Source organism: Corella eumyota, chromosome 1, assembly GCF_963082875.1.
Source record: "Corella eumyota chromosome 1, kaCorEumy4.1, whole genome shotgun sequence".
In the NCBI taxonomy this organism is placed as follows: domain Eukaryota; kingdom Metazoa; phylum Chordata; class Ascidiacea; order Phlebobranchia; family Corellidae; genus Corella; species Corella eumyota.
Genome location: NC_137490.1, coordinates 22,147,314 through 22,160,552, shown reverse-complemented (window position 1 = coordinate 22,160,552; position 13,239 = coordinate 22,147,314). Strand labels below are relative to the sequence as shown.

The following is a 13,239-nucleotide window of genomic DNA, read 5'->3' as shown; positions in this document are numbered from 1 at the left end:
ATTTTTAAACAAAACTGTCAGACTGTCTGACAAACTCACGGCAAAAAATTGTTTACGTTTTAAAAAAATTTGAAACCGACGAATCAAAATTTTCGAAAAAAAAAACTTTTTTAAAGTCATAATTTATACATAAACTAGCTAATTATTATTAAGCTGACTAATTAACTAATTTATTTATTAAATATTATTTTAATTTAATTAACTTTTTGCTATATAATAAGTAGCGGGTGGCGGATTTTTATAAAACTCCGATACGATTTTTTTGCCGCCTAACAAAAAATCGGCTAAATAAAAACCATTTAATCGACTGTTATACCCTTGATATCAACAAAATTAATAATTCTAAAAATTATGAAGACAATTTGTTTATTAATTTAAGCTAATAATTAAAAATTAATATTAAAAAACTCTTCCGTTATAAGATGGCGGCTGTTGTTACCCCAACATCCGGGATATTAGATTTTGGTTCATAGGTTAAATTGATATTTATTGCCGCTTGTGTCGCAATACTTTGCAATCTTAAAAAAATTATTTAAAAAAAAAGTTTTTATTTAAAAATAACAAAAAATTGTTTTTTAAAACTTAAATTTGTTTAAATAAAGTTTTAAAATAATTAAAATAAAAAAAAAGTTAAAAAAAATTAGATTACAGGTTAAAAATACTAATTTTATTTTTACAAGTTTTTTTTTATAACTTTTTCTTTTAAAGCTAATTGCTTAATATTTCTATTAAATAGAATATTAAGGAATTAATGTGTGCAAGTTAAAGAATAAATGTTTGTAAATAAAAAAATAACCAGTATGTATTTAAAAAAAATTACTACGAAAACAACTTAAATTCAATTCTCTCATTTACTGTTTTTTCTTTCCTTCTCTCGTTTTATTTATTATTTTAATCACGTTGAAAGTTTTTGATATTTGATCCAACAACTTTTATAATCGCCTATTTTAAACGAACAGCTGACTTAAAACGGTGCTAAAATAACATGCTGCGATAGATTTTGATTCAAAATACAATTTGCCATAATTATTTCTTGCTTTTATCAACCGTATATACCTCAACACAGTAGTTTTATTAATCTTTTCGGTAAGATAGCAACGAAAATCGGAAAACATGTCTATGTTAATGGTAAGTATCTAGTAAAATTAAGTAATTTTTTTGCCTATTTACAATTTATTTAAAAAAATAGACAGCTTTTCTAATTAGACAGCTTTTGTATTATTTAACTGCTAAACTAATAAAGTATTTTGTGATGTATGTGTAGTTCACAAATTTTGTTTTTGAGAATAAATTTGTGTATCAAATGTAACTCTTATGTTTTTTTTTTTTGTATATATCTTTATTTTCGATGTGGGAAAGTCAAATGCATAGAGTAACATAAGTTACTTCGACCCAGTCTCGAGTTGCCTGTGGCAGTTTGGGATATTATAGAGACTATAATTGCCCGGTAATTATGCTGCTGATTAAGTGCTGGCTCAACAGGAGTTCATATTGTTTATAGCATCTTACTCAAGGGCGCTACAGCATGAAATCAGTGGGGATTGAACCCACGACCTCATGTGTGGTGTAGCAAGAGTTCTTATCACTACACCACGCTGCCGGTTTATAAGTTAATATGGTCTTTTATTCATCAAGGATGAAGATATATAAAAACATATATTTGAGCTTAATCTTTTTAATACTAATGAATTATTTTGTAAAAAATTTGTTAAATTAGAATTATTTTAAAGGGAGGACAACAAACGTTTGAAGATAAATGGCCTTCAATGAAAGAAGTTATTCTTAAACTTTTAAAACTAGAAGAAGTCACTAAAAAAGAATGGCATGTAAGTGTAATGGTTTTAGCTTTATTATTTTAAATTAAAGTTTAAAATTAAGTTTTATTTTTTAAACTAGTTGAAATCCAGAATTTAGATTTTTTGTAATATGGTCGCAACTATAAACTAACTTTCGTCCGCAATAATTTATTTGTGCACCACTAATGGCAGTTTTATTGTGTAGCCCTATAAATTGGACATATTATTCACTAAGCTTCATTATATATCGGTTTCATTAACTTGTTTGATAATAAAATAAGTTTTTTCTGGTATTCAAGTTTAGTCTTAAATTTTTGGTCATGCAAAATGTTGCAACATCAAATTTTTAAAAACTTAATTTTTTTAGGATTTATTTTGGGATGTTCACTCAGTTTGTTTGTGGGATAATATAGAAGGTCCAAAAAAGGTTAAATCAGCACTGGAAACCAATATTTCAGGTTTTGTTAAAGATGCAAAAGAGGTAAAAATGAATTATTTAGATATTCAGCTACTGTAGTTTTCTAATATGGCAGAATTAAATGCATATAGAACAAAAAACAAAGACTATAAGAACCATAAAAGTAATATGTAAATTTGGGGACCGTAAAGTACGGTCTCTACTATTTTATAGAAAACTTTTAACCTTATTATTTAAATCTTTTATTAATTTGGGTAGTATTATAGTGAGTGGAGTCATATCAACAGTACAATCATTTAAAAATCTGTTAATTTTAAAGTAAACAGTTACCACTATATAATGCCGATGGCGTAGTGGTCAGAGAACTTGGCTACACTACATGAGGTTGTGGGTTCAATCCCACCCTCTCTCATGCCCTTAAAAAAAAGTGCTCTAACTTCTGCTAAGCCAAAGCAAATAATATTCTATAATATTTCAAACTGCTAAAGGGAACTCAAGACTGGGTCGGAGTAACTTTTGTTACTCTATGTTTAGGTCATGAAGTCAACTTTCCCACATTAAGGATAAAAAAACAATATCTTACAGTTACAAATTAACCTTTAGAGAATTCAACAACACCAGGAGGGGAATGGATTGCTTCGTGCTTACATCACAGAGTGGAAAACTTTCTTTGATCAGTGCAGTTATCTGCCAGAACCGTTCAAACAACTTGAAGCGAGTTTGAACAACGAAAATAAAAAGAAAAATACAAGTTCTCGTAACACTATTGTAAGAAAGGTAAGAGTGATAAAAATATTGTTTTTTTATATTTGATTTTGCATATCAGTAATGTTTAAATGACAGGCTAAGTTTATTTTTGCTGAGCTGAGAATTATGCTGTGCCAAAAATACGTAGGCTACTGTGGCTAATATAATACAAGCTATTATTTTAACTTTAAAACAAGTTATTTGTTTAGCTAAATTATAAATATTTCTTTAATTTTATTAAAAAATACTAGTCAATAGTTTGCCCTGCTGTTTGGATTTTGATTGCTGTTATAAGGTTGCTCTTAACTAATTTTTCCACCTGATAGTTTACCTATGGACCACAAATACCAGTTTTATTTATTCTAAAGGCTTTTAGTTTGGACATAAATCGTCCACCAAGCTTTAGTATATGTAAATGGAATTGTGACCTAGTTAAAATATTTTAAAATAAAAGATGGAATATTTTTAGTTGATGTTAGATTGTTGGAACGAGAATATTTTTTCCAACTTGTTCGAGCTATTAAAAGAACGAACGATGATTTTAATTAAAAGAGAAAGAGAAGGGGAAACCCTGGATGCGCAACTTGTCATTGGAGTTCGACAATCTTTTGGTAAAATATTTTTTTTTTGCCTTTTTAAAAAAAATTTTGTTTCGATGTTTAAGAAATATAGAAAACGACTTTATTACCTAAACATATAGCAACATTTGTTACCCTAACCAAGACTTGAGTTGCCTTTAACAATTTGGGATATTATTACCTATAATTACCTGATAATTTTTTTGCTGATAAGTTTTTTGCTTGGCAGGAGTTTGTGCTGTTTATAGCACCTTAATCAAGGGTTCAGTGACATGAAAGCAGTGTGGATCGAACCCAGGTCCTCCTGTAGTGAAGCCAATTGTTTTCACCAATACACCACATGACTAGTTAATCACTAGACAATAAAAACTCAATTTTTTTTAGTAAATTTATGCTCAAATCCTGAGGAACCACTTGAGATATATCGGGAACATTTTGAAGCTGCTTACATCAAAACAACAGAAGATTTTTACAATCAACAATCTATTGATTATTTAGAGAAAGAAGGTGTAACAAACTACATGAAATATGTAAGTAAAGTTAATTTTTAAGGTTTTATTTTATTAAAACAGTTTTATATAAACATTTTAAAATAGAAGACTATTTACTGGCAGTGTGGTGTTGTGGTAAGAACACCTGCTACACCCCACATGGGGTTGTGGGTTTATTCCCCACTGCTCCCATGCTGTAGCGCCCTTAAGTAAGGCTGTATAAACAGTATGAACCCCTGCTGAGCCAGCACTTAATCCGCAGTATATTTATTTGGTAATCATAATCTATATTATCTCAAACTGCCACAGGCAATTCGAGACTGGGTTGGAGTAACTGATGTTACTCTATGTTTAAGTCGCCATTATACGTATAAGATTCTAATTGCCAATACAGATTATATAATTTAAAGTTATCTTAAATTTTAAGGCTCAGCAGAAATTAACTGAAGAGAATGTGAGAGGAACAAGGTATTTGGAATCTACTTCTCTGCCCATTCTTGTTGATAGTTGTGTTAATGTTCTAGTGACTCAATATACTACACCTATACTTAATGAATGTAGAGGAATGATAACAGATAACATGACTGACCGTAAGTTTAAATAATCTCTGAAATTTTACATCTTGCAACATTTTAGCATCAGTTTGTCTTAATTTATTTTGCATTTTTTTGGGGGTATATATTTATCTTAATGTGGGAAGGCAGACTTCATGTTCTAAACATAAAGGATCAAGTCTTAAGTTATCTTTGTTAATTTAGGATATTATTGATATTAATTGCATAATAATTAATCTGCCAATTGGTTTTAAGGCTGAAGATAGGTGCTTTAAATATTTTCAGGAGTTTATACCATTAATATCACCTATTTTAAGTTGTAAAGTTAATGGTTCTAACTACTACCTTATGCTGCTTTGATTTTAACTTATTTAAATCAATTATCTACTTGGTCTTTCTATGCATTTTGTGTGTTTTGTAGTAGTTATGATCTTTATGTCACACTCTAGTGTTTTGTAGTAGTTATGATCTTTATGTCACACTCTGAGGTTCTGGGTTCGATTCCCACTGATTCTAAGTATATTCAGACTACATGTTGTATAAAATAACCATCAATTTACCAACTATTTGTTTTACAGAACTGAATTTAATGTTTAACTTAATGAAGAGGATCAAAGATGGGGTCAAACCAATGTTGGAATGTTTGGAGGAACATATAACACAACGTGGTCTGGCTGACATGAAATCCTGTCAGGAAATTATAACTTCGGTAAATTCCCACTTAATAACATTAATTTTAACTATAAAGATTGGCAGCGTGGTGTAGTAGTCAGAACTCTTGCTACACTTTATGATGTTATGGGTTCAATCCCGACTGCTTCATGCTGTAGCACCCTTGAGTAAGGCACTATAAGTGGCATGGACTCTTGCTGAGCCAGCACTTAATCAGCAGCTTAATTATCGGGCAATTATAGTCTCTATAATATCCCAAACTGCCACAGGCAACTCGAGACTGGGTCGGAGTAACTGATGTTACTCTATGTTTAAGTCGCACATTCGACTTTCCCACATCGAGGATAAAGATATATTCAAAAAAATATGTTTTTATTTATCCAAGCGGTATGCATTGGCTTTATTTTTATTGCAGGTTTAATATTTTTAATTTTATACTTGAGCTATTGAGTGTTTAAAAGTTTGTTTTTAAAATTTTTCACTTTATCCTCAGGATTCTGAGAAGTACATAGAACTGTTACTCTCCCTGTTCAATCAGTTTTCAATACTTGTTAAAAAGTCGTTTGAAGATGATCCACAATTTCTAACAACTCGAGACAAAGCTTTTGAGAAAGTTGTGAATGATCATTCTGTGTTCAATCTTGAGTTGCAAACAAAAGCCAAACAGTGAGTTTTTCTTGTTTTTTAGCCCACTCTATACACTGTATTTATCTTATTTGGCCAATAACTTTTATATTGCTAAGAAAAGCATTGTTGATGATACGGTTGCACAAACAGAAGATTATATATGATTTAACATCTATGGCCCATCTGCAGACTGCATTTTACTAGTTTGACCAGTTACTTTAACAATACTAAAATTAACATTGTCTCAACAAATATTTTTCTGGCACCACAAACTGCAGTTTTATTTAATTTAAAAGCAAATTTTTATGTTTGTTTTTGTATATATCTTTATCCTCGATGTGGGAAGGTCAAATACGCAACCTAAACATAGAGTAACATCAGTTACTCCGACCCAGTCTCGAGTTGCCTGTGGCAGTTTGGGATATTATAGATTATAATTGCCCGATAATTAAGCTGCTGATTAAGTGCTGGCTCAGCAGGAGTTTATATCGTTTATATCGCCTTACTCAAGGGCGCTACAGCATGAGAGCAGTGGGGATTTAACCCACAATCTCATGGTGGTGGAGCAAGTGTTTTTACCACTACACCACGCTGCCAGTTTAATGTATTTGTTTATTGATGAGAAAAGGCTGACTATATGGCCTTACTTAAGGTTGCATTAATTACCCTGACCTAGTCTCAAAAAGGCCTCACATAAAAAAATTTCCTAAAAATAAAAAATCAATTTTAAAACACTGTTATTAAAAAAAACTTCATTAGCCAAAAAAACATAATTATGTTTATTGAAACCATTTTTAAGATTACAAACATAATTTTTATGATTAAAAATATCAATTTTAAATTTAAATACCAATAACCATAAATTAAAAAGCACTATTAAAGCACCATCTATTTAAAACACCATTAATTTGTTGGTTTTTCTGTGGCAGAAACCCAATTAAACTTCCCCCAGAGTCGAGATGTCCCGAATTATTGGCAAACTTCTGTGACATGCTTTTAAGAAAAACCCCGCTCAGTAAGAAGTTAACTACAGATGAGATCGACAACAAACTTCAAAACGTGGTCAGTGTAAATTTTTTGCTAGACTCTGTTAGTTTTCATTGTTTAAACTTAAATTTATAATTTGGCCTTTTTAGTTTAAATTTATATTTTTAGTTTTTTTTCGCTAAAGCCTAGATTTATAGTTTGATAATGTAGTCACTTTATAAGTTTTAAGATATTTTTGACCTTATAATATTGATTTGATAATGTAGTTACTTAAACAGCATAACTTTGCCAACCTTTAAATGATTATTATTATATTTAAAGTTTGTTACATTTTTTATTAAAGTGTTTTGGTATCGAATGAATGTAACCAAAACTGTTCTGATTTCATAAATGAATTTTTCTTTTAAAACATTTAAAAAAATTTTAAATTAGACATTTATTAACGTTTAAATTTTTTTTCGTAGCTGTTGTTGCTGAAATATGTTTCTAACAAAGATGTTTTTATGAAGTATCACAAAGCCCATTTAACTAGAAGGTTAATCCTTGGAACTTGTGCTGATAATGAGAAAGAAGAGAATATGGTGGAAGGTCTGAGAGAGGTAAAATTTTAAATGTAACAAACTTTAAGTTTAAGATATTATTGACCTCATGATATTACCCCAACCCAGTCCCAAGTTGTACAAGTTTAAGATATTATTGACCTTATGATATTACCCCAACCCAGTCTTAAGTTGTACAAGTTTAAGATATTATTGACCTCATGATATTACCCCAACCCAGTCCCAAGTTGTACAAGTTTAAGATATTATTTACCCATAATATTACCCCAACCCAGTTTCAAATTGTACAAGTTTAAGATATTATTGACCTCATGATATTACCCCAACCTAGTCCCAAGTTGTACAAGTTTAAGATATTATTGACATTATGATATCACCCCAATCCAATCTCAAGTTGTACAAGTTTAATTATCCTAAATTGTCTTTGTTTTTTAAGTTATTAATTTTAATATTAAAAATTTATTAATAACAGGTTGGAATGCCAGCTGATTATGTCAATAAGTTAGCTCGAATGTTTCAAGATATTAAAGTCAGTGAAGACCTTAACCAAAATTTTAAAGAAGGAAGAAATGATAAGATTGCAGGTTTACTTTGTTGTACTTATTTACCCTAAATGTGGGAGAGGTCGACTTTACAACCTAAACATAGAGTAACATTTGCTACCCTGACCCAGTCTCGAGTTGCCTGTGGCAGTTTGGGATATAAGATTATAATTGCCCGATATTCAAGCTGTTGATTAAGTGTTGGCTCAGCAGGAGTTTATATCGTTTATAGCAGCCCGTTGGGTTTGAAGTTATGACATAATATTATTTTTTCAGAAATAATTTCTGTTATTGTTACTTTTCTATACAATTCAATAAAAGGTCATACTAAAAAAATATATTAAAGTTTTATTTAAAATATTGTCAGTATTAAATGTATTTTTAGGAACTTTATTGAACTATATATCATTTACTAATTGTTTGCCCAACTTCGGGTTAAGATTTTAATTGTCATAATATAGTCACAACTCTTATGTAATATTTGCCCGCACCACAATAGCAATTTTGATTGGACGTACAAGTATAATTCACCCACTAAGCTCGATGTTTAGTAAATTCATTTTTCTTTTATTTAGATATTGCCAATATTAAGATTTTAAACGCTGGTGCTTGGTCCAGAAGATCAGATAAGATTCCTGTCTCTCTTCCTGCTGCTCTGGAGGACCTCATCGGAGACATTGAGGACTTTTACAGAGGAAAACACACAGGAAGAAAACTTAACTGGAACCATCTGATGTCAAATGGAATAGTAAGAATTTTCAACTTTTTAAAAAAAAAATTTTTAGAGATTTTTTTAATTTAATAAGTTCTAAATCAAATAAGGTTTTGTAATAATTAATCAGTGATATTTAATATCAATGTTATTTACAAAGTATATTTTTTCAACCGTTTTTGACTATTGCAGTTAACGGTAGTAATTTTAAATCAAAGTTTTTTGCGATTTCAAATATCTTCTGTGAACATTTTTTTTTTTGCTTATTTTAAATCAAGCTTGTCAAAAATTTTCCTTTTTTTAAATGTTGATTTCAAATTTTTTTTTGTTTTAATGATAAGATTTAAAGATTTCTATAAACCTTTCTAATTGTTTTTTGCTTAATTTTAATCAATCTTTTTTCATTTTTTAAAAAAAATGTTGATTTCAAAATTTTTGTCATTCTTTTTTTTTTTAAATTTTATTGAAATAAACATTAAACCCTTTTTTTATTTATTTCTTTATTTTGGCTTTTCACACATTGATAAAAGTAAATAATAAATACAATATAAAATTAATATTACAACAATGCGACGGGAAAAAATGACAAAATTAATTTAATGATTTTAAACCTTATTTACAGATGAACTTTAAAACTGAAGTTGGGCAATATGACATTGAGATCACCACTTTCCAAATGTCAGTGCTGTTTGTCTGGAATACAAGTTCATTCAATCAGGTTTCTTATGAAAGTCTGAAACTTGCCACTCAGTTGCCTGATATTGAACTCAGAAAAACTTTATGGGTAAAAATTTATTAAAAAAAAAATTAATAAAATTTACTTAAAGAGATGGTTTGGTCGCAGAGTTTCTTTTTTAATTATGTTGAAATTTTTCCAACTTGCACGAGGATATCATTATTTTAAAAATTGGTCAAGTAGTTTTTGAGATATCGGGATTTAAAAGTAATAGGGAAAATCCCTACGCTCGCGAGTCACGTGACGCACGACGTCATCGTCGTAAGATCATATGCTAGCAGACACAGGAAAATGACCCCATTTTGTCCTCTCTGAGCCGTTTGTTGTACTTTTTTAAATTTTTTTTGCAGAAAACAAACTTGACATAAAAAGTAATATTTAGCCATATTATATTTATATTATACATTTTTTACTTTTTAAGTATTTTTATTTGGGTAGGCTGTATTTTAAAAATTTTAACAAATTAAGGTTATGTTGTTAATTTTGGAAATTTAAAATTTTGGAAAATTTAATCTCAAAAACTACCTTTTTTTTAAAAAAAAAACAATTTTAAAAAAAATGTTATCCTCGTGCAAGTTGGAAAAATTCCAACATAATTAAAAACGAAACTCTGCGACCGAACCATCTCTTTAATGTAGAGATTGAATTTTTTTAAGTGGGTTATGTTTATAAATGGTGTTTTTATTGGTGAGTGACTTGCTGAAATGGTGTTTTTGTTGGTGTGTGGGTTAAATAAATGGTAGTTTATTGGTGTGTAATTTAAATAGATGGTAATTTATTGGTGTGTAATTTAGATGGTATTTTTATAAGTGTCTTATTTGGATAAATGTTGTTTTTATTAGTGTGTAATTCAGATAAACTGTATTTAAATTTGTGTGGTTTTAATAAATGGTTTTATTGGTTTGTGGTTCAGATAAATGGTGTTTTATTGGTGTGTAATTTTAATAAATGGTTTTTATTGGTTTTTGGTTTTGATGAATGTTATTTTTAATTGTGTGTGATTTAAATAAATGGTGTTTTTTTCAAATGAAATGGTTATTTTAGTGATGTAAAGTGTGTTATTAATATAACTGGTATTTACATTGATGTATTAAGTTAAAAATATTTTTAATTGTTACCAAAAAATTTTTTTTTTTATTAACCTTTTTAAAGTTTATTTTAATTTTTTATTTTTAAGTCACTGATAGCAAACGGGAAATTAAAACGACAAGTTTTAATTTGTGTCCCAGCTGTTTCGTCTTTCAAGGAGTTTGTTGATGGATCTTTATTTAAAGTTAATCATCAGTTTGCCTTAATGTAAGTTTAGATTTGGCTGTTTCTGTTTTTATTTATCCTCGATGTGGAAAGGCTGATCTTATAACCTAAATATAAAGTAACATTTTGTTACCCTGACGCAGTTTAAAATTTTGGATATTATTGACCTACTAATATTAGTAATTAACCTAATTTGCCGTCATTTTTTTTGGAACCATTTTTAATATATTTTTAATGTGGGGAGGTTGACTCAACAACCTATATATAAAGTAACATCAGTTACCCTGACCCAGTCCTAAATAGACTGTAACAGTTTTAAATAATATTTATTTTAATTGTGTGATAATTAATCTAGTAATTGATTTTGGCACTGCTAAGTTGTTGCAATTTATAATACGTTACTCAAGGTAGCTACAGCATAGAAGCAGTGGGGAACCAATGACCTCATGCTGTTAAGGGTTTTAAACTCTACACTAAGTCACTGATCAATAAATCAAAAGAATTATTTAATGTTGCATAAAATATAAATGAAACCTGGAGGTTTCAGGCTAGAATACTGTTGTTGGAAACTTGCCCGTGGTTTCTTCAAAAACCTTTTTTTAAGAATTTTTGTCAGTTGACTAAAAACTTATGCTCAAAAATGATAAACATTTTTTATTACCCCAGCTTACTCTTTCCTCCGCTGAAAAATAACCTTTAAAAAATATTGACCTAAATTTCGTTAAATTGTCATTTTTAAATATAAGTTATCGGTCATATGTGCAGATCCCAATTTCCAGTTAATTTTAATTTAAACTTTATCCTCACAGGAAAGGTGGAAAGGTTCAAAAGAGAGGAAGAGTCAACTTAATTGGGAGGTTGCAGTTGTCCTCCGATAAGAGCAGGGAAGAGGACAACGAAGGTATCACTCAGCTTCGAATATTAAGAACTCAGGTAAAAGTTACTTTTTATATAATGGAGCATAGTGATGCATAATATTTGTCCAATTTATGGGCTTACAAAAGAAATAAAACTATGTTCACTGGCAGCATGGTGTAGTGGTCAGAACACTTGTTTTCATCACATGAGGTCCCGGGTTAGATCCCCACTGCTCTTATGCTGTAGCGCTCTTGAGTAAGGCGCTAGAAACGGTATAAATTTTTGGTGAGTCAGCACTTAATCAGCAGCTTAATTATCGGGCAACGATAATCTATAATACTTCAAATTGGCAATGACAACCTTAAGACTGGGTCGAGGTAACTCATGGTACTTTATGTTAAAGGCGTGAAGTCAACGTTCCCACATCGAGGATAAATATATATGACCCTTTAGGCAAGCTAAAGCCGGCATTGGATTATTTTTAATAACTTCATTTTTTAGCGGACATTTTTTTAAAATTTATTGCGAGTTAAAATTAAAAACCGAAATATTATTTTTAAATATCAGGAGGCAATTGTCAAGATCTTAAAAATGAGAAAGCGAATCACCAATGCCAAACTCCAAACCGAACTGGTTGAGATCCTTAAAAATATGTTTTTGCCGCAAAAAAAACTAATTAAGCAGCAGATTGAGTGGTTAATTGATAATAAATACATGAAAAGGGATGACAATGATATTAATTCTTTTATATATGAAGCTTAAGTTATAAATCATGATAGACATTTAATTTATTTATTGTTTATATGGAAATTGTGACGTCACTAAATATATTAAAATCTGGTTCAAACAGGTTAAAAATTTGAAACGGGTTTAAATGATAAAATATTTAACATTATATAAGTTGGTTGTTGGATTTTTGAATTTTCATTACTTCCTTGTTTAAAAACCATTTAATGAAATGTTGTTTATAATATTGTTGTTGTTTTTTGTCAGAAAATTGATTCTGTTTTTTGTTGATATTGTTTTCATAAAATTATAAAATTTCTTTTCACTGTTTTTTTTCAAATTGTTTTTCAAAACTTTTTTTTAACAACATCACAAGAACTAATATGACTTAAAATTCTAGAATATCTGTGATCTTACCAAATCATATAGCAAAAAAATTAGTTATTACCTGATGGGTAGCACTAAAACTAAGAAGTGGTGTACCTGCAGCGTGGTGTATTTATAAGAATTCTTGCTACACCACACATGATGTCATGGGTTTAATCCTAACTGATCTCATGCTGTAGCATCCTTAAGTAAGGTGCTATAAACGGTATGAACTCCTGCTAAGCCAGCATTTAATCAGCAGCATAATTACCGGGCAATTATAATCTATAATATCCCAAACCGCCACAGGCAACTCGAGACTGGGTCGGAGTAAGTCGCGCATTCGACTTCCCCACATCGAGGATAAAGATATATACAAAAAAAAAGTAAAGGAAAAAAAAGCACAAAAAGGAGGAAAGAAGAGGCTAAAAAGTATTTTGCAGTTATTTTTAGTGAACAGCGGAAATTGTCAATGCCTAAAAGCATTAAAGAAGCATTTCCGCTGCTAAAAATGTCTGCAAAATAATTTTTCTTTAGCCCCCTCTTCTTTTTAGGGGGTTTCTTCTCTTCACGTCTTCCCTTTACCCCCTTTCTTTTAGTATTGCCCCTACCTGA

At 29.8% G+C, this 13,239-nt stretch overlaps 1 protein-coding gene across 2 annotated transcripts; it reads left to right on the top strand.

Moving 5' to 3' along the window:
- The first annotated feature begins 912 nt into the window (after positions 1-912).
- On the top strand, positions 913-12,395 carry LOC145740678 (cullin-5-like). Of its 2 annotated transcripts, XM_082558503.1 has the most exons (17): positions 913-1,128; positions 1,731-1,826; positions 2,164-2,277; positions 2,818-2,991; positions 3,431-3,572; positions 3,924-4,069; positions 4,458-4,620; positions 5,163-5,293; positions 5,750-5,922; positions 6,813-6,945; positions 7,335-7,469; positions 7,903-8,014; positions 8,548-8,720; positions 9,307-9,468; positions 10,598-10,716; positions 11,484-11,607; positions 12,100-12,395. In XM_082558503.1, the coding sequence occupies exons 1-17, from the start codon at positions 1,114-1,116 to the stop codon at positions 12,292-12,294; spliced, it is 2,307 nt and encodes a 768-aa protein (XP_082414629.1). In that variant the 5' UTR covers positions 913-1,113; the 3' UTR covers positions 12,295-12,395. The 2 variants fall into 2 exon arrangements, with proteins under 2 accessions (XP_082414629.1, XP_082414631.1); XM_082558505.1 differs by lacking the exon at positions 9,307-9,468.
- The last annotated feature ends 844 nt before the right edge of the window (positions 12,396-13,239 follow it).